Genomic DNA, 25581 nt, shown 5'->3' on the forward strand with positions numbered 1-25581 from the left:
CATCTTTTCTAGTAAAATATGATCCATACAGTTGCACATTCTAACCTAAAAAGACATTTTTGCTCATCAAGCAGCCGCATTAAGTTCTAGTAAGTATACATGTGCACATAATTTTCTTGTTTAATTTTTCTTAGATTTGAACATGAACCATCCATAAATATTAAATAGAAATAAAAAGTTGATCCTCTCATTCCAAAATCCAACATCAACAATGCACAAAAGGTGATAATTTCAAACAATACATTAGGTTCACATGAGCAATTCAAACCTACAGAAAGGTTCACATGCATACCTTACAATCAAGTTCACATACACACATAACCAAGCCAACATTACAATAGGTTCACATGCACCACATTTGATTCAAAAGAAAGGCATATGCAAATCATAAGCTAAGCCTTCGTTTACTTCTTGTGCCCATTGTAGGACTAGCCGGGTCTTGTGCACATTGCTGGACTGTCAAATGATAGCACCAGATTCTTTCCTTGTTTTTTAGTTGGTTGCTTACTTTTCCTTTTGGCCTTTGCCTTCACAGGTGCAATTGTTTGCTGAGATGTTTGCTCACTAGACACAGGAATGGGCTCAAGCTGATTTGAGCCACTTCTTGACCTACAAACATGCAGAAATAATATTCAGAAATAACAGTGGCACTAAAAATTCAGTAATAAAAACAGCTGGACATTACCTTTTGGAGCCTATAGATGCTGAGTTGGCAGATTTTCCCTTTCTCACAGTTGCAGATTCCAGGCTTTGGCTACAATGAGAAGGTACTTAGAATAATTCATGGCGGGTTATTATGTAAGCATGAGCATAAGTGTTCATCACTACTAACCTAGGTGGAAAATACATGGATGATGCTAGTAGTTCATCACCTTGAAAAGGCACAATGCTTGTCTCAGATGATTTGGTGGTCTTTCTCTTCTTCTTTGGTGGCCCTCTACACGAGCGATAAGAAATTAAATAGTGAACATACAAAATTGGAACAAATTTAATTGTGTGAATGTAAAAAGCTTGTCTTGCAAACACCTAGGGTATCCATGCACCTAGGCTCTCTACATGAGATCATCGACTGAACAAAACACAATTGGAGTAATCTAATGTTTGAGGACTAAAAGAATGACTATATGGGTATCTAACTGAAGCAGTATTGGCAGAGGGGTGCAATGTGACACTTTGCTCGTGATTTTGAACTCAAATACTGAAACAAATTTTATGAAATCAAACAAAACAAACTCAAAAACCTGTGTTCATATGCATATGCTAGTTTCATCAAGGAGATAATAATAGGATATGGAGCAGAGTGCTGGGCATGTTTGCCAAGTTTTCACAGCATCGTCCTCACCGGCGTCCACGCATACAGGGTATCCATACACCAGTGTCAGCGCATATTGGAGATAATAAAAGCTTATCTTGCAAACACCTAAGGTATCCATACACCAAGGAGAAAAGCAGTATGTAGGATACCTCTCATGGAAGAGCCATAAGAAAATGAACGGGAGCTGAAGAACAGACCGACCACAATAGGAAATCAAATCAAAGCTGCAGGCAGGAACCTAGGGTACCCAGAGGCAAGGCTGCCCCTGCCCCTACGCTGGCCTCGGGCACGGCGTGCCCGTCGCCTCGGGACGTCATGGGAGGTTAGGGGTACTTTGATCCATAAAACGTGTTCAACGGTGTATTTTAACGAAATGATCTAACAGATGCCACGGAAGTATCAAGGAAAAAAACAAAAAAATTAAACGTCAAGGGAAACAAAATTTTCCACCGCTACGTGGAGAACTATGTTTTTTTTTTCCGAGTGCTGTACAGCTCTAGTAGTTTCCCTGCGCCCACGGCGTGCACGTCTGCTTCCTCCTCCCCAGCCCTGTCGTCTGACAGGCGGCACGGCCCAGCCCGTGCTCACCGATGACGCCATCGATGGAAATCCCGCGACAGGCATTGATTGCGAGGAACGGCTACGCCCGAATGAATGCCGAGGGCTACGTGCATGTCACCTCAGATCCTCCATGCATGCGGCAGCGGCACTGGCGCTAGCATCAGCAGCGAACCTCGTTGGGGATCCCCAGGCGACGTGTTGTCACATCGGCCGGCAGGGGGCCGCAGGCCTACGCCTACGCGTAGAGCCCGTGTCCCGCCTCGCCCGAGCGGAGGCGGAGCGGATACTGTGTACCGCAGGGGCATGCAGCCAGGCAGGCACACCACGCGGGGACGAGGGGCCCAGCGTACGTGCGCGTGTAGGCCTACGCGCGGCGCGCGCCGCGAGGTGCTGCCGGCTCGCCAGGCGCCGGGCGCCGTGGCGTGCCCCCGCTGCGCGGATGCTGACCTTTCCGGCGCCAAATCGGACGACGGGCGGCAGGAGGGGGCGGAGGCACACAGTGGCACAGTGGCACAGTGCCATGCGGTATCTCTCGCGCGCTGCGGCGGCCAGGTTGGGGGACTGCCGCACGTACCGTACCTGTCGGGGCGACGTGTCGACCGTCCGGCGCCGCACCTCTTCACATTTCAGCCAAAACCAGCCTCCTCCCCCAGTAGCCCATCTCAATCCCTCCCTACTTTTGTCATTGGGCTGGATGTATTATGTGTTACTGCTACTTCACATTTTCTAATAATTTTAAGAATGGTATTTGGCCTCTCCCAATACCGCATTCTTTGGAGTCACTAATTAGAAGACTGCTGTATATATCTAACGTGTGTCATCAGAACGAATTCTATACTATGTACTCACATATTGGCAAGAAAAAAAATTAATATTTAACGTGTGCATCCCAAATTGGTCAGCAATATGCTATGCTCAAGTGCTCATTGGTTCGCACAATGCTATGCTCATTGCTCAAGTGCTTGTAGGAGGGTAAGGCTACACTGCCTCTAGTACCTGTCATGTGGGCTTCGGCCTTCGGGAATCAATAGTACTCCGTGCATAAATATGGCATAATTTAGCTCACATGCGAGAACTAATGATTAATGACAATTGCAAAGTTTGGGTGTGCCTGTGCTGCTGTGCACACCGACAGGGGCGGACCCACGCCTAGGGCCACCCAGGCAATGGCCCTAGTCGTGGCGCAGGAACATGTGGTATCGCCATTAGTTTTGGAGAAAAATAATAGGCATAGTCCACCAAGTAAGACACAGCAAGTCGATAATCCACACGCTTCTGCTTACACACTTCCTTGCCTAGTTGCCTCGGTCGGTGTCACGACGACAATTCGCGACCAGCTGCCTGCTGGTGCCGCTGCAGCTGCCTGGTGCGCCGCGTTTGCCGTATGCCCGGAGCCCTCGTCGATTGCTCACACTCGTCCATCGGCGGTTCAGCTTGGTGATTCGTTCCTCCTCGGCTCCTCTACGCGCGAGCGAGTTAAGAGCCAGCGAGAGAGATGAACGAGCACCGCGCGCGACCGTGAGATGGCGGAGGAGAGCGATTTGGAGAAACATCGTGCTCTCCTGGTCGGTGCGAGAGATCATGGCTTGCTGCAAATGTTCGATGAGTCGCTTGCGGTGCACGTGCCCTATTGGTATGTACTGCTTGTCGCTGTGTGACAGAAATTATTCACCTTGAACTAGTATGAGGCGGAAATGGATCTTCTTGTGGTATAGGCATATAGAGCTGGGAATTATAATTTCAAGCATCTTATCAAATATGAACCCTTCTCTCTACTTTTGCTATTTGACATATGATATATGGGGTAGTTTTGCTAATGAAATTTGGCCCTAGTCTTGACAAATTTCTAGGTCCGCCACTGCACACCGAGCAACCCACCTATCCCCGCTAGTGGATACAACTGTTTTCCAATTTTATGGCTCCTTTGGTAGGTAGCTCTAGTTATGGCATCTATAGTGGAGCATTTTATTATTTTATTGTTTCATTTGTCTGATTGGAAAAATGTTTAGTAAAATAGCTTCTCTTAGTTGTTTAAAATAGATTAAAAATGTGAAATATCCATAATTCCCTCATTTTTTTCTTCATATTCTTCCCCCCGCCTTGTCGGAGATAGATCCCAGTACCCGCAAGGAAGGAAGAAGACGGATTCCACTAGGATTCCACTGTAATCGTACTAGGACTCATATCTTGTAATCCTACTAGGACTTCTTCTTGTAACTGACTAGTAATCCCGCCCCCAGAGTATATAAAGAAGGGCAGGGGTTCCTAGATCGGTTGGCGAGGACCTCATAGAACTACAACAGAGGACTAAATCCTCAACACCGAACAACACCCAAGCGTAGGGTGCAATATACAACACCCCAAGCAAGACATAGGGTATTACGCTACTCTGGCGGTCCGAACCTGTATAAATTTGTGTCTTGTGTCCTCACTTTTACCATCAAGTTCCAAGTCCGGCGATCCCCCACCAACCAATCTACTACATCGGGTTACTCCTCGGTAGGTTGTCGGGTATAAAACATCAACATCTGGCGCGCTAGGTATGGGTGATCGTCGAGATCATCGGGCGAGCTTGAAGGACCTCATCACGATCAATCTACTCTACAAGACAAGAATGTTGTTCTCCCATCCAATCGATGACTCGGTGTGCATCTGCGTCGGAGTCCAAGGTGAAGTCGCCGGACAGGCTAATTTCGAGCTAGCATCTGTTCTCGCTGAATTGGAATTCGAAACAGAGTGCGGAATGGAGCAATTCACTTGCAGCTGATCGTCTCCAAGCATCAAGATCGAGATGGAATAGAATTTGACGGCGTCAAGACGGAATCCTACAGGGAATCGATTTCCTTAGTTGAGTCAGAAGCGGAGACCGGCTTTGTTAATCGGAGATGAAAAAGCACGTCAAGCATCAAAATAAAGAAACAGCTACCGCAGTTCTCTTTGGCGCTGAAAATCAATGGTGTATTCAGCTATGCGCACATCAAAAAAGCTACCAGAAGGACCAGCTTGCGTGGCAACACCAACAAATCTCCAACGATGCGATCGGCTACTTCTGCAAGAGCAAGATGTCTACGCCGGCTCGCTAACGACTACTTCAACTACTTGTCTCAACTAGAAAACTAGTCAAGGGAGGGCCTCATGCCGTCGAAAACTAGTCGGAATCAACTCCGACTAGTTGGCTTCATCAACAACAGTCGTGGTTTCATCGACGAACGCCACGGCTTCGTCGACAATCGTCCACAAATCAAGCTAAGTCCCTTTTTTAATAATTAATTTTTTCTTTAGCTTGTTTTCAGCATGATTGACCAATGCGTCGAGTACTTATTTACTAGTAGAGAACTGATCTTTCATAGGAGCTTTTGTCCCGGTTGACTTTGAACCCAAAACTAAAGCGTCTTTAGTCCCGGGTCAAAAATGAGCCACCGAAGGCCACCTCCAATGGGCTCTTTAGTCCCGATTGGTAATATCAACCGGACCAAAGAGCCCCCTTTAGTTCCGGTTGTAATGGAGGAAATCTGGTGGGGTGTTTAGTCCCGGTTGAAAACACCAACCGGGACTAAAGACCCCCCTAGTCCCAGTTGGAACTACCAACCAGGACTAAAGATTTAGCCCCGGTTGGTAATTCTAATCGGGACTAAAGATTTAGCCCCGGTTGGTAAGTCCAACCGGGACTAAAGGGGGGCCTTTAGTCCCCGTTGGTAACACCAACCGGGACTAAACGCCCAACCGGAACCTTTTCACGCAGTCTCCCTCCACCTTACCTTCTTTATCACCCCTTTCTTATCTCTCTCTCCCCTTTCTTATCTACCGCAGGCATGCAGCGCGCTCCTCTCCCTCCTCCTCCTCCTCCTCTTCCTCTTCCAGGCGGGCGGGAGCGAGCGAGCGGGCGGCGGTGGGCGCAGGCGGGCGGTAGCGGCGGAGGGCGGCAGGTGGTCCTTTTTTTTTATTTTTTTGAACCTTTTTAGTCCCGGTTGGTTTTACCAACCGGTTTTACCACTCGAGACTAAAGGACCCCCTTTTGTCTCGAAAACTTAGTCCCAGTTGGATTTTTGGGATCTATGGCTCTATCCAACTAGGACTAAAGGCGCGTTTCCACCAGTGATTTGTGTATACCTCTTGACGGTAATTACCCTCCAGAGCTACACTTTGCCGACTATTCTTGGGCATGTTGACCGACAGCGATGGGCTTGGTATATCGAATTACGGAGGCTATCGCTATTGGTTTGGTGCACTGAGTTTTGAAAGCTCCGTCACAAGCTTCGTACACTGAATTAGGAGGCTCTGCCACAAAGTTTGTTGCATCGAGTGTTGGAGGCTCACAACGGCTACGCCCTAGTAAGGCACAAATCCTATGTGCGGCAAATACGCGCTCTCCTCGTCAAAAGGCAAAGAAGTCTCAAAGACTACTTTACGCGCATCGCAGAGTCTTTTTGTCGCAATGCCGACTACTTATTTTAAATATCTTCTCTTAGCGGTCACTAATCTCCTCGAGCAGAACATGCCTTAATCCGTGAAAGCCTCGAATCTTCTGTCATGCCTAAACGCTAGGACGCGAGACAATGATCTCCGTAGCAGCAGTGCCAGTACGCGTACATAAGATAAAGATCTCACACGTAGTGGCAATGGCTAAATAGGGACTGAGAGCCTAAACGTAATAGGCTAACTACTCGGGAGAAATATGGTTCCAAGGCTCGGAAGCTGATTAGCTATACCAAGTAGTTATTTTTTTCAAGACAAAGAAAAGAAGATTCAAGATTTTATTGACCCCAACCTGATTTTTCGATTCAACCTAAAGCTCGGGGGCTACTCCATATGAAGTGTGACTTTTGCCGCCCTCCATATCAGCAAAGATGAATATTATAAATGTGACGACCGGCCCCAAATCTTTCAAGTTAATCTTAATCCGAGCCCCTGATCACCTGTCTTAGCTTTCCAAGCCTAAGTGCTCAACCTTCCGACCGGTCCCGACCCCTGAGACCCGACCCCTCCCCGCTTGTCTCCAGTTCTGACCCCGCAAACCCCAGCTCACCGTCGGATCCTTCTAAGTCCTTCCCAAAACGTCCGTTCTATCTGACCGATGGACCCCCGAGATCTTTTCCCCCAGATCTTCCGCGACAGGCGCACTCGAGTTGCATGCCCGCTTCAGAGTTTTCCCGCCGCGTGGCTCAACTTCTCCGACGCCCGCCGCTCCGCCTCGTCTCTGGCCCGCGACCGAATGGATTCTCACGCCCCCTTCCCCAATTGCAGCGGAAGCCCCTCTGCAACCTTTCTGCAACACCTCGTCTCCCGCGCCCATCATCACATCGCCAGATCCCGACCGCAGAGCCCGATGTCGCCCGTCTTTTCCGTCACTTCGACACAGTCGCGCCGCCTGGTCTTCGCTAACCGACGATTCCTCCTCCGCCAACCCTGACCACGGCAGCGACAGCTCCTTTCCCCGCCCTGTCAGAAGTCGCCCGACAATCTGTTGCTCCGCGCTCGCCCGCGCGCCCGCGGCCGCCTGTCTTCTCACCTGTGCGCCCTCGATTCTAGCGCCGTTAAACCGGTCACTTCCATCAACTCTACCGCACGACGACGCCCGCCTCCGCCAAATCTCAACCACCAGCATACCCGCTCCTGCGCCGCCCTGACACCAGAGCCCAATGACCGCTGGCGTCATCCCTGAAGTCCTGCACCACCGCCCTCGTCGCTCAATCGCCGCCCAGGCAGAGCACTCCATTGCTTCTTCCCCGGCCTTCGCGCCGCTCCCCTTCTCACTCCCGCACCGCTTCCCTTCTCTCTTCCCAGCGGCTATAAAAGGGAATGCGCGAGCCCCGCCGGAGTTCCCTCCGCCATCGCTGCCTTTCCGTCATTTCTCTTGCTCCCTGCTCGAGCTCCCAGCGCCACACATTAAGATCCTGAGGAACTCTCCTCTCCGCTCCACTCCGTTTTCCCCAAGCCATCCAGCCGCTTGCTCCTCCGCGCCGTGTAAGAGCTTACTTGTGATCCACAAGAAGCACCGCCGCCGCCAGAGTACTGCCGGACCTAGCCGTTGTTCAAAGCCTTAGCCCCTCCGCCCAAGCCTGTTTCTTCCCGACCCTAAGCTTTCCTTATAGGAAGAAGGTAAGCTGCCGACCCCTGGTCCGCCTCGTCCAACCCCTGTCCGCTTCGCCCGACCCCTCTTATCCGCCCGACCCCGGTTCCGTCTCACCCGACCCTGTCTGTTCCGCCGACCCTTCTCCGCCTCGCCCGAGGGCTCGGCTGAATCTTTTTTCAAACCAAGGGTGTATGTGTAAAACTTGGGGACCCTTCAACATTGAGTCTGAGGATCCCTAGCACACCCAACCCTCTAGTTTAAGGGTCAGATCATAAGTTCCTTTCCTCCGACCCTTACCTCTTGATCTCCACCAACTCCCTTGAACCTTCCCACCCTCCTGCTTTTTGTCGCGAGTTTCTGGGCTCAGACTTGCAAGTGTTGCTGTTGAAATAACCGTCTATACTAACCAATGCATTGCATTCGTGTAGAGCTGCGCCTCGCCGACGGCTTCTACGAGCTGCACCCAGCGCCAGAAGATGACGGTGTAGCTGAGCCCCTGCCCTCCGAAGCCGAAGCCGCTCCAGAAGTCGAGCAGTTCCCTCCCTCCTTGCTCGAAGGCAAGCCCCGGTTGCATGAAAACCCTGCGTTGTTTTACCAAACTTGCGTATGCCCTCCTTAATCATGCTTGTGCATTTACGTATAGGAGTTGGTTGGAACCCTAGATACACGAGCTAGCTCCCATGATCTGAACACTAGCTGTTGGACCGAGTAGATGCTTTGCTTAAATAGGAAAACGGTAAAAGCCGAGTGATTTCCTGTCACTCGCGAGTTGTAGGAATTGGATGTCTACCTCCTGATATAACTGTAAGGACGATGGACGGGGCAGGGTTGAGGTAACTCTTTGGTGGATGGATGGTCGCCCCGTCTGTCTATGAAACTTGTTAAGGCCCGATAGTGGTGGTGTTCGTGATCAAGTGTTTGAAGGTACTAATCTCATACCTAGTATGTGATGGGAAAGCCTAGTATCTGATTGAACTAGGGTGTGGTTTATACCCCTGCTGTCCCTGGAACAAGGTTCCCATGGTGCATCATGTGGGTGCAAGTGCGGTCACAGTACGGTAGAGGCCGGGACTGTGGAGCATTGCATGGCAAGGGAAGTTTGGACCTGACACGCGCCTGGGGATCGATGGGGATGGCCGACACAGGAAGCGGTCGTGTGGTGCGCGGATGTCGTGAGATTAGGTTCGCCATGCATGGTTAAGAAACTCGAATCGATTCGTCTGCCTCTCACAGTTTGAGACTGCTTGATCGCTATGTCACCCTGAGTAAATGAGGAATCTGATGATGACATGGTCTTGTTGATGTTTATATATCCCTTTTGGTTGGTTCTATGATTGCTTAGAATAGGTTGCAAAACTCAGACCGGATAATGAACTTAGAACCGGAGCTAAAACTTGAAGATAAGGTTTTACTTAGTGCTTTTGGCAAACAAACCCCTCGGCCATAAAGCCTTGCATGTCTAGTTTTGTGGAGTAGCTTTACTCCTGTCGGTTAAGTCTTGTTAAGCTTAGTAGCTCAGCCTTGTTGTGGCTCCTGTTTTTCAGGTGAAGTTATTGCTCCCGACCCTTCTCCCGCTGGCACTTGGCCGCTCCTGTTCCCTCGGGTTGGACGGTCGAGTGGGATCCCTCCTCGGACAGCGAGGAGAGGGATCAGTGAGGTCCCGGCTGGCCTCGCCAGGGATGTCCGACCCCGACGCTTGCTTCCGCTAGTAGTTTTACCTTCTGTTGTTTTCCCTTTGAAACCATTGTAAAACTCTGATGTTTATTTTTTTTTCTAACCAAAATAAGTGGTTAAGTTGTTAACCCGGTGGACTGGTTGTATTCTCTGGAACCGCTCACCTTCGTGTGGGTCTGCTAAAATGATCCTGTTTAAGTGGTTAAATCGGAGGAAATCCGACGGTATTTCGTGTTTACTCGGCTTAGGCATGAGTGTCGCGTATCAGGCGGCTAAATCATGTTTAACCAAGTAGATCCGAAGTGGATCCGCCACAATAAAATCAAGATGATCAAGGGCTTGAGCACACCATAGCCTCATGGCAGCTTTGAAGAACTTTGAAGATTCAGCTAGACAAAGTACTCGAGGAGCACTATTACTACTCAGCGAGGATCTGAAAAGTACTAAAAGACTGCTGCATTCGACTATGAAGCGCTCGAGGGCTTGTCGGGGATAGATCCCCTATACTCGCAAGGAAGGAAGAATACTAGGACTCATACCTTGTAATTCTACTAGGACTCCTTGTAACCGACTAGTAATCCGCCCCTGGAGTATATAAAGGAGGGCAGGTGTTTCTAGATCGGTAGGTGAAGACCTCATACAACTACAACAGATGACCAAATCGTCAACACTAAACAACACCCAAGCGCAATGTGCAATATACAACATCCAAAACAGGAGGTAGGGTATTACGCTACTTTGGCGATCCGAATTTGTATAAATTTGTGTCTTGTGTCCTTGCTTTTACCATCAAGTTCCAGGTCCGACGATCCCCGACCAACTAATCTATTACCACGGGATACTCCTCGGTAGGTTGCTAGGTATAACCTCTCTCTCATCCATTCTTGTGCCGCGTGCGTCCTTCGCATCTTGTCACGCTCTGCCTTCCCGTGCCGCCATCGTCTTGTGTCCCTGCCTTGTCCGTACTGCCATCGTCCTCCGCCCTCGCCTAGCCCGCGTTGCCGTTGCCATCCACCGGCCACTCAAGGGGAAAACTTGGGACTTTAGCCCAGTGGATGGGGAGGAGCCGCGGGGGTCACTTTTTTTTTTCTCCTACTCCGTCAGATGGCTCGTATCAGCTGGATTTAGGAAGCTTCTCTGCCGGAGCTATTTGCATACAACAACTCAACGGAGAACCAAGTCTTTCGTTGGTGGAGCAAGTAAAGAGTCCATGAATACTATTTTCCAATGCCGTTGTGGTGTTGGGCGAGTTACATACGCATCGTTGCTTCCTTTTTCTTCATCACACACAACATGCTCAAGGTTGCCCCCCCTCCACCGTTGGACCGTCTTCATCGTCCCAGTATGTTGTTCTAAAAACACATTCTATTTTCTTCTCTAAATTCCCTAGTGGCACAAATAGTCATAAAATTGTGCCAATTTTTTTATGTGAAAAATCACTTTTGACCTTTGTCGCAGCCGCACAAGCGCTCAGCTTCGCCTCTGATTTGCCAATTTTGCTGCTCCGATATTGGCCCTGAGGAGCATTGGAAGTTGAAAGCTTCTAGGTTTATATTCTTGTATCGGGTTATTGACGGGGGCAAAAGCTGAAAGGCAACCAACGAGAGTTGTATAGATGGGTAGACACTGCATGTTGAGACTTTGGGCCTATTCTTTCATGTGCCCATTCATTTATTCAATTAGACCCACCAAGCAGCATACCCATTTGCTCTTCTATTCTTTCTTCTCCACTCATCCCAACAGCCAGTGAACTCATACGCAGCAACACATAGGAAACAGGTTTAGAGGCTCGTCTCTTCATCCTCCGTAATTGTGGGTCATTGGATTCTGCAATCTAGGGTGGTAAATGCAACATGAAGTGACTCATTGTTGTGTGTGTGTGTGTGTGGGGGGGGGGGGGGGGGGGGGGGGTTTCATTCTGCCCAAATAAAATCTTTTGATGTTTTCTCATGAAGAATTTTTAGTGCTTATCTTAAGCAACAAATAAGTTCTCCAGCGACAAAATTGAACCTTGATTTTGCTTCAACATTTTAAGTCCTTATTTTAAGCAACAAATATAGTTCTTTAACGGCAGGATTAAATCTTGATTTTGCTTCAAGATTTTTCAGTGCTTACTTTAAGTAACAAATAAATTTCTTGAGCAGCAAAATTAAACCTCGATTTTGCTTCCAGCTTTTTCCTTTTTGAGTGCCTATTTTAAGTAAGAAATGAATAAATTTCTTGACTGGCGAAATTAAACCTCGATTTTGATTTTCAATGCTTGTTTTAAGCAGCAAACAAAGCGCACCGAGACAATCAGGGGCTGCATGCCTGCATCCTTGTGCATTACTAGGAAACAACAACGGCACAGGGGATGTGCAATCCCAGTATCCATCCACAATAATCGTGGAAAAAAATTAGCAAATGATATCAGTATCCTCCAATTACTCCCGATTTGAGTGACGATAGAACGCTATCGCCAATCTAGATCCTCGACCTCGATCCGTCGAACCTGCAGCAGCCCGCGGCATGCAGCACGAGAATCCCTCTTCCTTTTAGCGCGATCCCATCAGATCGACGACACACAGCAACACCGTATCCCTGGTGGTGGATTGCTGGATCTCATCCCCTCCCCGAGGATTTGCTTGTTTAATCAAGGTCCCCCGGCTAGTGAGTGCCCTGTGGTGACATCGCACACTTACCCCTATCCCGATCTCGTCCATCCATCCACTGCCCCCCCTGTGCGCCGGATGCTGTGATCCCGACGCGATCGCGATGTGACCAACACGCGCGAAGTAACCAAACGTGACAGCGAGAGGCGGCGGCAGGCCCCGGCCCAGGCAACTTGCCAAAGCGAGCACCCCCGGTCCGTCCGCCTCCAATAAAAGGCGGCCGCCGCGCTGGCTGCCCAAGCAAGCCTGGCAGGCGCGGGCGCGGGCGCGGGCGCGGTCGGGCAGAAGCTTCCGCAGGCAGGGCGACTCGCTGACCGGTGACCGCGTCGCCGAGCCCGGTCCGGTCGCCGGGGCGAGAGCGAGGCAAGGCACCCGTTGTTACCCAGCGCAGCGCGGCGCGGCGAACAAAACGGCCAGTTTTATTCCGCTGCCGTCGCGTGCTGCATCGGGCCAGGGCCAAGTGGGGGTGGGGACAGAACTGAAATATCCTCCTGCTCCTCGTCCTTCTTCGGCGTGCTCGCGGCGGGCGGGCGAGCGAGCGAGCGGGAGGCGGCGGATCGGGGGGAGCGGAGATCCCGGGCGGAAGGGGGAAGATGGCGAAGGGCGGCGGGGAGAGGGGGCAGCTGCTGCCGGTCTCCGCGGACGACGGGAAGGGCAACGGCGGGGGCGGGGCGGGCGACGATGCCGCGCTCTTCAAGGGCTCCGCCATGACCCGCCGCGGCGCCTTCGCCGCGCTCTCCTACATGGCATGCTCCGGTACGTACCACGCCCGATCCGCGCGGTTTGGTTGCTCCCCTTCGGCTCCGCCGCCTGGACTGGTCTCGGTTGGGGGCCGGGTTGCTTTGTTCGTTCGTCGTGTTCGGCGAATTCGGGGTCGGGAGACTGGAGAGCACCTGCATCACGTGTGGCGACTTATTGCTTGTGCTAGTCGTCACGTACGCCTCCTGTTAAATTCAGCTACTAGCCTTTTGGGGTTCGTGCAGGATGGTTGACTCGTGCTTTGGGCTTTTGACGACACGACCGAGCTTTTCGTAGTTCGGTTTATACGCAACGTAAATAGTACATACTCCGTACATGTTTGTGAAATTCTAAAAGTAGGAACTGGCATGATTTTATACAGATAATTGGATCTGTCATCATGCTGAATCTGTGAAATACTGTCCCCCGTTGTCTGCATGAGTGGGTCTAAGCGTGTTATACTTGGGCACCATTGTAGAGTAACATATACGTAGAACCCTGTTGGACTACAATTGAGAATGCAATTGGCCATTTAGCGAAGTTAGTGAGATATCTAGGTGGGGCACCTGTGTCAAACAGGAAGCGGACTGAGGGAATGTCAGGAAGAAGAATGATCTGGTATACCAGTTAATTCGCTGCTGATTATAGGATGTAAATTGCTTGAACACCCTATTTGGGTGGTGGTACAATTGGATGAGAACAAACTATTTGATAGAACAGACACACCATTGTCATCATCTGACTAACTAACTAGCCTTTGAACTGAAAGGTGCCCATCTGTCATTGTTAAGAGAAATCAGCAAACTATTTTCTCTTTTAAGAAAAAATGAGTGTGGAAGGTTTATGAGTCACTGTTAAGAGATGAATGGGTTTTGAGTTGCGCAATTCATCCAAACTTCCATTTATCTGTGTTTGATGGAGGTTGGAGAACAGTGAATGGGCTACTGGGCCGGTTATGTTCGAATGATTCATGATAATATTCTTCCGTTTTTGGATTCATGACCAAAATTGCACTTGAATCCACTGTTGCATTCAAAATCATTCATCCAAAGCAATAACTGCGGCGAAATGAGATATTTTTGCTGATAATACCTGTTGAAGTGGTTGTGCAAAATGCATGTTAGTCAGTTTTACTGGTATAACCTACTTCAGATTTAGATTTAGATTGATTACATGTCTGCATCAAACACAGTTGGGCAAGGAAAAATGGAAAAATAAGTATGCTGCTGCCGCTGACTGTTCAACAGTTGTTGATTGGGAAGATAAATTGGTTTTAGTGCTTGCTGTAACTGTACGAGTAGATGTAATTACCCTACCTTGAATATTTCCAGTGGCATGGCAAAGCAAATATTTGATTTCTTATCCTCCTTAACATGCGCAGTGTGCCAATGCAAACTTGGTCTCCTCATGATATATTGTGCGCCACATGAATTATCTGTTATCAGTACATATGCATTACATTCATTTTAGTCCCTTAATGATTCACTCTATGGTGCCTAATTTTTTAGCTCCAAAAGCATGACAAACCAAATAATGAATGTCCATAGAGAAATGATTTTTTGCTTTTGTTTCTTTTCCGTTTTCAGACCTCAAACCTTGTTGTACTAATTTTGGTGACTCTTCAATTTGCAGTGTTGCTAGTGATGTTTAACAAAGCAGCTCTTTCTTCATATAATTTCCCTTGCGCAAATGTCATCACCCTCCTTCAGGTCTGTATGTGTTTGGGTAAAATTCTGTGGTGCATATACTTTTTGTGCTTTTCTGGATGGATATTTCACCTAGGAATTTTAAGTTCACAACAGAGCACAGAAATTTTCATGCTTGTATGTGATGGATTTTATAGTGATCATTTTCAAGTTTTAAATGTTATATTGGTCTATGTGGTAGTCTGCCCCATGTTTTCAGTTTCCACTGATAACTGGTTCCCATTGGATACCAAGATAGTTCTAAATTTGAACTGATGAGCAGTATTCTGGTGGGGACCGGATGGGACAAATGTCCCCTTTAGTTTTATTTAGAGAATGATCCAAGTCTTGTTTGAGAAGCTTTGAACAAATTTCACTTTTTATCTTGCTTTGAATATAGTGGCTCCCAAATCTTAGTTGCTGATGAAACATAGCTTTCTAAAACCTTCTGTATCTTTAGATGTCTGGCTAAATATGTTTGCATCTCTATCATTTGTGTATTTCTTTCTTTCCTAACATAACACTCACCTTGTGCAGATGGTGTGCTCAACGTGCCTTCTTTATGTTCTGAGACGGTTAAAGATCATCTCCTTCACAAATAGTGATCCATCAGTGCCTTCTGATTCACTGTTCTTTGTGCCGTTTAGGATATTGTTGCGAACCACACCTCTTTCTTTGGCTTATTTACTCTACATGGTATGCTGAATCCCTTACATATAAAATTGAACTGTATAATGGTTAGACAAATGCACTGCTTGATCGCATTAAATTCTGACTGGTGTTTGCCATCCTTGGTAAAAAAAAGCTAGCTTCAATGGAATCTGTCCGTGGAGTCAACGTTCCTATGTACACAACTCTACGGCGCACAACAGTAGTATTTACAATGACCATGGAATATTTCTTGGCAAAGCAGAAGCACACCCCACCTATAATAGGCAGGTAAGTGTATAGCTATTACTATTGTTTGTTTTCTTCAATCTAACATTGTCAGCACACAGCATGTTCTAAAATGAACACTGTGCAGTAGTTAGCTAGTATAAGTGTCATTTCATTTAATGCATTAATGTCCTTGGCAGTGCCAAGATTTCAACACATTATCATTTTTAGAAGCTTTTGATTTATATAATTGTGTATATTCTATCCAGTAGTAATAGGTTTCCGTGCCTACCCTTGTACCTCTACTCTGCTTTTGTTATGCTGAACGTTCTCAGAACCTTTTACCATCTTGAATCTGCAATGTTACATTATCTGGTTGTTAACCAACTAACCAAGGCTTCATCAGTGTGGCTTTGATCGTATTCGGAGCATTTATTGCTGGAGCTCGAGACTTGTCATTTGATGCCCGTGGGTACGCCATTGTCTTTGTGGCCAACATTACAACTGCTGTTTATCTTGCTACTATAAACCGTATAGGTAGAGCACTTTACTTTTTCAACTTATAATGTTGTTCCACCTAACATAATCTTTCTGATCAGATGTTGTTTTATTTTTCTAGGAAAATCTAGTGGTCTCAATAGCTTTGGCCTGATGTGGTGCAATGGTATTATTTTGGATGCCGATGCCATTTACTTCAGATCAAACTTCATATGCCTTAAAATCTTATATCATGTCTTGTCTGTTTTTCAGGACTTGTCTGTGGACCTTCAGTACTGTTCTTGACATATATTCAGGGTGACCTAAAGAGGGCCATAGAATTTCCCTACCTTTATTCCCCTGGGTTTCAGGTAACACCATGGATTTAAAGATAATCTGTAGCCCTCCTTTTGTCATCAGGTTTAGTAGGCATCTAAAGGCAGTGATTGTGGATGCACATCACAAACTTCAAAAACACACATCATGTCAATTTGTCAGCCGCTAGCCAGTACTTTGGACACATGTTATGCCTGGAATTTTAGCTTCCAACACATTGATCTGTTTCTTTCCACTATCTCTAAGATTACTCAAACCAAGAAATTAGCTTGGATTGTGCATGTTACTATAACATCTGAGTATTATCTTGGGTGTGATTCTATTACTAAATATTTAGTGTCAAGTAATTTGTCATGTCATATAGTGCCTGTCCTGTGAGGCTATGAATGCCACTAACAATCCAATAACTTGTAGGCTGTGCTGCTATTTTCATGCATCCTAGCATTTCTACTGAACTACACCATCTTCTGGAACACAATCCTGAATTCTGCACTCACACAGTCAATGTGTGGTAACTTGAAGGTTGGTCTACTCTCATCCCACTCTACCAAACATAAAAGAAAAATTCTCTAGCGGTGTTCATATTCGCTATTTCTGTAGGATTTCTTCACTGTTGGGATTGGTTGGGTACTGTTCGGTGGGCTTCCTTTTGATCTGGTAAGTCTTGAGCTTGTTTCTTGTGTGCCATTAAATCTTTAACCCCTCCCCCCCTGAGTACTGAACCCAACTTTTCGTATTGCAGCTTAATGTTATTGGGCAAGGACTAGGCTTTCTGGGCTCTGGATTGTATGCCTACTGCAAGATCAAAGGAAAATAGGCATCTGAGGTCAAATGGAAGTAGGTATTGGTGGTGAAAATAGGCAGTGTGCTTTAACCAAAGTAGCGTTGTTCAAGCTGTTTGCTCCTGCATACGGGAGAGCAATTTTGTAGGTTTTCTTGTATGTATAAACTCAATTCACAAATACAAGAATGACCAAGAAAATAGAGTATACCGAGATTTGACTTCTGCTGTATGATCGTTTCTCGTTTAAGCTAGAGTAACCATGGGGAATACAAATATATAATTTGACTGCTGCTGTATGATCGTTTCTCGTTTAATCTAGAATAACCATGCCGAATACAAATATATAATGACCCACTTTTAGGGGAACATATAAATAGAAGGCACATAGCACATAACGATGTGATCGATTACATTACTCCGGACGCGTTCAGTCGCTCGTTTTCATCATAACAGAAAACAAAGCCAACAAACACGCTCTAGAATAAAATGATGATTTTGCTGAACACAACTTTTGCAATCGCATAATAGTTGCAGTCTTAACTAGCAAGATATAATTGTAATGTACATACTACTTAGCCAAGAGGTGAATACATATAATAAATATAGCATTGTATGTAACAAGTAATCTGTCGAACAAAACTTTCATAGCTTTTAGAAAGCTCAAAGTGGGTCATTACAAACATATGCGTCTAGAGCCTATATAAGCCGGTGGAACTATCAGTTCAAACTGAACCTTAGGTGCTCCAAAGGTACGGCGAATTTTTGCTCAGTGTCTATCTACCACGGCCCACGCCATCCAAAATTACTCAGTTGGCTTGTCCGGGTCATCTTCCTCAGGTTCTTCCTTGTCCGGATCATCCTCCTGTGGTTCCTCCGGAGGTGGTTGTTCTTCCTCTTCCTCTTCTTCGTCATCATCCAGAGGGTCATCAGCTGGTAATGGATGTGGCAATGGTGTCTTCATTGGGCTGAACTTTGGGAAGATATCAGGTCTCCTCCCAGGCTTTGGTCTCTCCCATTCCTAGCAACATTCAAAAGACAATAGACATTAACCTTGGCACCAAAGCAAAAGGTGGATGGAACATCATATCTAAATCACTGCAGTCATGCTTGACATTGTTTTGCTAGGGAAGAAATATCGGGCGCACCAATAACTAGAATAATCATTGGGGAACAAATTGCAAGAGGTCCGCACACACTACTTTGGTTATACTCAAACATCACCAAGAAAGGCTCAATATGCTCATAGATCAGAACATGCAACAGACAATGTCATGAACCCATGAACATGGTCTGGCCTTAAAATTAAGGCAGAGAGTTTACCAAAGACACCTCATAACTGCTCATAAGCCACAACAATCTATCACTTTTGTCATGGGAGACTTTTCGGCTTTTCACAACTTTAAAGACAGAAGAACAAAGGACCCTAGTATCTATGTAACGAATCTACGCATGCCATGTTTGAAACAAGTAAGATGCCACGAGGTACGAGATTGGCAAAATGGATTAAACTAACAGCAGCACGGAATTCTCGTGACACTGAAACTATAGCTGAGAAAAGAAAACTCTCAGATTAGGGCTTATTTCTATCCAGGATTTAGGAGTGAATGAACCTAGTATTCGAAGCTAAATCATTTTTTTTGAAGCGGAAGATAAATCTTATTAGCACAATAAGCTACTAGCTGCACAGCAATCTGTGCAAGTCTATGGCAAGAAAAAGGCTATCCTATATTCCTAGGACTGTTCCAGCGTATGGGAGGCCATTTACAAAATAATCTGCATAATCCAAATAACCCAAGATAGTTTTGACACACAATCAGTCACAAAGCATTTCTGTTAACTTAAAAGCATATTGTTTATAGGGGGCATCTTCTTCAGAGATCTATGAGAGCTGGCAAACCCCTCAAAAATAGATGAAGGACGAATCAGCCCTCAGTATCCACAGCCGGAAGCTAGTGAGCATCATCCTATCCTACCCAATCAGAAGAACCTGTTCACAACACGCGACCTATGTATCATTTCTACTGATTTCCTTCCTCTACACACAATCCCTAACCTCCCCTAGTCCCATACTTGCTCAACTAAACATACCTAAAATTTCCCCAACCAGAGCCTCCAATCCCACAGGGACAAGCCGACAAACAACGAGCGAGCTGAAGAGAAGGCGGGGGCAGGAGAATTACGATGGGGAAATCGAGGGGCGACCGCCGCGTAATCTTCTCCTCGTCGGGGGCCGCGCAGACGACGAGCGCGGCCCACCTGCGCCGCCTCCTGACGGGGGCCGCCACCCGCGTGAGGGCGGCGGCGCCCCCGGAGGCGGAGGCGGGGACGCCGAGGGCGCCGGGCGCCGGCGCCACCGGCGGGGCGGCGGCCGGGGCCGAGAGGCACCACGCGGACGCCATGGGGGATTGGGGGCTTCAAGGTAAGGTCTCTCTCGATTCGCTTGGGTTCCTTCCTGGGTAGAGAAGTCGGGTTGGAATGGAATTCGCGTCTCGTGTGGTGTGTTGCGGCGTCCAGTGAACCACCGGGCGGCCGCCTTCTCTTCTGCCCGCGGCGGTGATAAGAGTCGGCAACGCGTGTCTGCTGTCGGGCTGGTAGGCAGGCGCGCGGCCCATCACCAAACGCAAGGCCTGTACGGACCTGCTAGTGTGGCGGCCCACCGCTGGTTAGACCACCCAACCCAGTCAACAAATGAGGCCCATGAATGTTTAGAGAGAAAGGAAGGTTGCCGATCCGCACCGCCACCAAACCACCAATACGGCCGCCGCAACCTAGAATTCCAGGTCTATATGGAGAGCGAGGTCGCCGCGACGGAGACGCGCCCCGCTCAGGTGCTGACGGAGGGAGAACTCGCGGCCGCGGGCGGCGGCAGTACCAAGCGCGCCATGCCCGTGGCCGAGACGGCGGTGGGCGGCGGCGGCAGAACCGGCGCGCCAGGCCCGTGGCCGAGACGGCGGTGGGCGGCGGCGGCAGTACCAAGCGCGCCAGGCCCGTGGCCGAGACGGCGGTGGGCGGCGGAGGGATGGGCAGCGTCGACATGAGCGGCGCCGAGATGGAAATGGATGCCCTCGAGGTCGAGAAGGTGCTGGCGGCCTTCGATGCCGACATGTCGGCACTGGCGCAGGCGTATGAAGCGATGAGCACCGTCGGCACCATCGGCCTCCCGTTGATAAAAGAAGCGCGTCAAGGCTGATGAGGCCGCCGGATCGAAGGAGGGGGGCATCTCCATGGCCAAGAAGACGGTGACGCTGTCGCCCCCCAAGAGGACCAGGATGGTGAAGATGAAGTTCTTCCACCCGGCGGTCATCGATCTGTTCGAGAGGACCCTACTAATCCCTCCGCGGATCCCACCGTCGCTGCCCTCGTCCAGACGCAAATTGAGCTTGAGAGGGACATCGTTAAGCAGTGCAGGGAGAAGGGGACGTACGCGAATGTGTCGGTCATCGACGTGACGGGTAGGGTAGCAGCACTGCAGCAGTGTGAGATGTTAATGGTCGGTGCTAATGGGGTTTTGTCTTAGTAATTTACAAGAAAACCTTGCGTGTGATGATCTAGCTACCCAAAGTTGAACAATCTTATGTGATTAGTGATCTAAGTGGAACAACCTTGTGTGTGTGATCTAGGTACCCTAAGTTGTAACGTGTCAGCTTGCTTGTAATCCGTTCTGAGATCAATCTACTGGTATAACATCAGAAAGAGAAAAAAAAACAGCAACACGTTCACTATCGAGTATCGGCTGCACACACGACGCGACCACCGGAGAAAGATTCATCCGGCGGCGGCGGCAGGGCCGGGGGGCGGCGGCCACCTGCAGCCCATGCACGGGCGGCCCCGGCAGGAGCCCGGCCTGCCGGTCTCGCCGCGCCTGACACGCGTTTGCGCCCGCGATTAGTTAATCGCGATTCCGAGCCCCCTGACGCGCGCATTTTCAACCCAAATCTCCGCACCACCCATGCCTTCCTAGATTATTCACCTGCCGTGTGCCGAGCGGAGCCGAACCCAGCAGCAATTAAACTAACCATGCCACTGACCAAATAGTAACCCCAACGTGCGACGTGTGCACGCGCGGCTCTCGCGAAGAAACGCGAGCGTGCACGGGCGTTTCCAAGTGCGAAGCGGCCGGCGCAAGTCTACGCAGGGGACGAGCGGAGAGGCTAGGACTAGTAGGAGATGCTACTAGTTGAAAACCGGTAGCAACAGGAGGAGGCACTGCAGGGCGTACAGGGCTTGCAGAGGTGGTGGTCCTTTTTACCTTTTTGTCTCACCCCGCTGGACTGGACGGACGGAGCGCCCCGGCCGTTCTCTATTTTTGACCGGCCGGCGATCGCAGGCCGCATTGTTTAACCCCCGTACGTACACGCACGGCGTCACCCGAGGGGGTTAAACGTGTGCGTTGCTCTGCGGCTACCGGCCAGAGATTGCAGATTACCCTCCCGTTGAACGGCATGTGTTTCACTTTTTCACCGCGCGCGACACCGCCCCCCTTTTGATCAGCAAGCAGTCTGCCCGGCCGGGCGGCTCGGCTCGGCTAGGTAGCTAGCTTTGACGGTCAAAGCCTGGGCAGGAAGCACGGGAACCGAGCGCAGGACCGGTCCGGACGCCAATATTCTACCCCAGGACCAATACGCCGCTCGTGGCCGCTCTGTACTGCACCACGGCTACTGCGGCGTCGAGAGCTGGCGCGCGCGCGCGGCCGAGGAGGATCCCATGCACACCATAGACTAGTCACTAGTGGTTGCCGTGCCTATGTGTGTGCGTGCATGGGGAAGCCGCGCGGCGCCTCACGTGCACCGTGGAAAACACCAACGACGCTGCCGCCTGCTGCCTGCCTGCCTGTGTGTGTGTACATGTGGACGATGCACTGGCCAGTGCTCGCAGCGCAGAGACTAGCTGAAGAGGACCGACATTTTCGAACGGGAGTGGGTAGGCCAGGGCTGACAAGCTGTTCTTGTTCCTCGATCGTGTGCATGTGGTGGATTGGATATTAATTTGGATTGCAATGTAATCTCACTGCCTCACTGGTGGGTAGATATATATGTGGAAGCATGTTTGGTGCAGGTGTTTTTGCGTGTAGATGTAGACACCATTACACTCATGGGTTCGCGGAAAGAGATGTACAACCTGATTCCTAAACGATTATTGGCAAATTGCAACACATCACTGCTAGGGAAATGGCCTTTAGTACCGATTTCGCAACCGGTACTTACTAGTTCGGTACTAGAGGGGGACCTTTAGTACTGGCAACCTGTACGAAAGGGGTATTAAAAAATTAAAAAAAAGAAACCCCCCGCCGGCTCCCACCGCCCGCCCCCTCCCGCCGCTTAGCCTTACCCTCTGCCTGCTGCCTGCCCGCCCCCTCCCCTCAAGGGCCTCCCTCCCCCCTTCCCCCCCCCCCCCCGGCCACCGCCGGCTCCCGCCCTCCCGTCGCCCCCTCCCTCCCGCGGCCACCACTCTCGCCGCCCCCGCCCGCCCGCCGTCACCGCTGCTCCTCACTGCCGGTGAGGGGCGAGTGGAGGGGGGAAGGGAGGCAGAAGAGGAGAGGAAGACTACCATGCGGGTAGAGGAGGGGAGGAAGATTGTCATGAGAGAGAGGGGGGAGAGATAGAGGAGGGGGATGGGATAAGATTGCCGTGCGGGTAGGCGGGGGGTGCATAAGGTGGCGGATGGGAGTTTTAGTACCGGGTGGGGGTGACCTTTAGTACCGAGTGGAGGCTCCACCCGGTATTAACGTGCCTTAGGGCCCTTTAGTACCGGGTGGAACTCTCACCTGGTACTAAAGGGGGTCATGGGGGTCTCCTCGGGGACTATCCGTTAGGCTCGTTACTAATCACATTAGTACCTGGTCAAAATGCAACTGGTACTGAGTCTCGGAACGAATGTTAAGTTTTCCAGCAATGCATGTTCTGGGTGCCGACGACTGTTGTGCAGTAGTAAAAACTAAAAATGCTGTGTATCTCGATGATGGGTTGGATGCGATCTACTTGGCTAATAGACTACGAAGATTATCATCATGATGCATCCACTACATGTATGATGCACAGGTGTATTCGCGTTTGTTTCACCTTGACTCAAAGGCTTGTGGATGTGCAGTAGTACGGAGCTCACTCTCTCTGCATGCATGGTACAAACTATTATACCCTAGTCACCGACCTGCTACCTAACTGCATTGGCGTTTTTCATTTCTTCCTCCCCGTGCATTCAATCCTGTTTTGGTCTTGGATTACTGCACATGCATGGCCCGTGAGGGATCAGAGGGCAGCATTAGGCATGTTCGCAGAGACGTTTAGGGCACTCCTCCAGCGCGTGCAGCAAGCACTGCTACGCTGCGATCCCCCTCTCCCCTAGTGTGCCCGGAAGACAAGGGTGTGTGTCCTCGTAGAGGGCACAGCTTGCAACCCCAGCGCGCCTACTTTATTCCGAGTCACCGTGACCTTTCTTTAGGGTTAACCTTTCTCGCTCTTTGGGGCTGGATGGGCGCTTCTCGATACGGAGAGAGAGAGAGAGAGAGATTAGGCGAGAGGAGGGGTGGATGCCCGCCCGACTGATGCGGGAAAGACCGTGGGTTTGGATCATTTGATTATGGTACCAAGGAATGATCAAGAAAAGATAACTGTGGGACGGATTAGAATATGCGTATGACCAGAGGGAGTGAGCTTCACACTACACTGACACTTTCAGTTCCAGTCTTGCATTTTCAGATTATAGCGAGAGATGCAAGTAGGTGATTTGACGTGTCTACGCACTGGAGGGCCGGCATATATGCCATGTACTATACTACCGTTTATATAACTGTTAGTGAGATACGCCGTAAAGGTAAAAGCCATCGAATCCTTCAGTCTTTGTCTATCATCACTGAATACGCTCTGAAACATGAAACCTGTTTATTTTTAGCAGAAAAGCTAACCCTGGAAAACCTCTACTCGTCCTCAAGAAAAGCATGAACTTATCACTCACAAGCGATCGATGTCCTCCGATCCTCGTCCAAGAACACAAGAACATTCAGCTACTACGCCGGCATTGGTGGCTTGAGGCAAGACAAGGGCACACCGCTGCCAAAACCAGAAACTGACGCGCCATTTCCGAAACTTGGGGTCCGGCCGGTCGTCAGTCCAAGCAGGTCATACCAGTCCAATCCAGCGATTCACCTCGAAAGCCACGGCCCCGCCCGAATATTGTAGAGCGGGCAGGCCTAGGCTGCCGCCGCTGCCCGCGTAGCCTTGTGCCCTATTAGTGGCGGGGAGGGTTGGAACTCGGAGGCGCACGCGCGGGCCGGCGCGCATGCCGCGGCTCGCCTCGCCACGACATGTCAGAGAGATCGGCCGGCGCTTCCGGCTCTTCTCTTCTTTCCCCCCTTCCACAGGTGTGCGTGCGCGCGGCCGGCCGGCCGGGGTTTGACCGCCGCGGCGAGCGCGCGCGCGACGCGACGCGACTTCCTTTTTCTTTTCCGGCCCTGCGCACGGGAATCTTTCGCTGGATTCGCCGCCGTTGGACGGGACGAACCGTCCGCACAGTACCTGCCCTGCCCTGGGCGCTCCCAAGTGCATGCATGCGCGCGCGCGCGCGTGGGCGCACGGTTGCATGGCGCGTCGCGTGGGCGGGCACCTTATCGGATGCTTCTTCTTCTGATTGTTGATTGATTGAGATCCAAGGAAACGTTGGACTAGCTGATCGTTTTTAAACGGCGCGGCTGATCCGATCCTGTTCTCTGTATGTTCCGGGTCAGATTTCTTTTCAGACTGCTGGAGGTGCGAAATGGATAGAGGATACGCGTGGGCCGTGAATTAATACTAGGATATATAATTAGTTTACCTATTACTAGATGTGTGAAAGCAGCAGCTCTATGGAATGCATATGAACACACACGAGTTGGGCAGCTCAAGAGCCACGCGGATTAACCTTTCAGTTTGGTAGCACAACCTTAGAGTTGCCTGCTTTTTTTTTAATTTCCTCGGGTTATAATTTCCTGTGAACGTTGAACCTGTATCGAGAATGATGTGCTGACTGATCAAAACGCGGGTCCACTTTCCTGACAAGAAAAAAGAAAGAAAAACTTTTGGTCCACTTGATAAAGAAATGGGCCTTGTGCTTAAGAGAGAATAGTTAAACCATGCAATCGCCTAATAGTATGCATCTTTGACATTCTAGAACTAGCATTTCTGGTTGGTAAAGCAAATTGCACTCAGATAATCTCCATGTGCTCTCCCAGCTGCCTCACTATATTTTCTTTTTTACTTGAGTGTACTACTAGGAATACATTTTTAGTTAAAAAACCCCTACAAGATCTTATGTGTCTTTTTCCTTGACCTGTTTAATCCTTAATTAAGAAGCAAAAAAAAATGGACTACTACACTCTGCTACCTCTTATAAATACAGACCCATGTACAACACTTTCACCTCCTCTCAGGTGGCCAGGA

At 49.4% G+C, this 25581-nt stretch overlaps 2 protein-coding genes across 2 annotated transcripts; one reads left to right on the top strand and one right to left on the bottom strand.

Moving 5' to 3' along the window:
* Positions 1 to 12520: 12520 nt before the first annotated feature.
* On the top strand, positions 12521 to 17427 carry LOC101755312 (nucleotide-sugar uncharacterized transporter 3). Its single transcript, XM_004953041.3, has 10 exons — positions 12521 to 13030; positions 14645 to 14721; positions 15235 to 15393; positions 15503 to 15636; positions 15980 to 16110; positions 16193 to 16237; positions 16324 to 16421; positions 16801 to 16908; positions 16987 to 17043; positions 17129 to 17427. Exons 1-10 carry the CDS (start codon positions 12868 to 12870, stop codon positions 17201 to 17203), a joined length of 1047 nt encoding a protein of 348 aa, XP_004953098.1. The 5' UTR covers positions 12521 to 12867; the 3' UTR covers positions 17204 to 17427.
* Positions 17428 to 17721: 294 nt separating this feature from the next.
* Positions 17722 to 19701, bottom strand: LOC101755722 (atherin). The gene is made up of 2 exons (XM_004953042.2): positions 19351 to 19701; positions 17722 to 18188 (listed from the first exon to the last, which is right to left on the bottom strand). Exons 1-2 carry the CDS (start codon positions 19567 to 19569, stop codon positions 17973 to 17975), a joined length of 435 nt encoding a protein of 144 aa, XP_004953099.1. The 5' UTR covers positions 19570 to 19701; the 3' UTR covers positions 17722 to 17972.
* Positions 19702 to 25581: the final 5880 nt, after the last annotated feature.

The sequence above is a fragment of the Setaria italica genome, chromosome I (assembly GCF_000263155.2).
Source record: "Setaria italica strain Yugu1 chromosome I, Setaria_italica_v2.0, whole genome shotgun sequence".
In the NCBI taxonomy this organism is placed as follows: Eukaryota; Viridiplantae; Streptophyta; class Magnoliopsida; order Poales; family Poaceae; genus Setaria; species Setaria italica.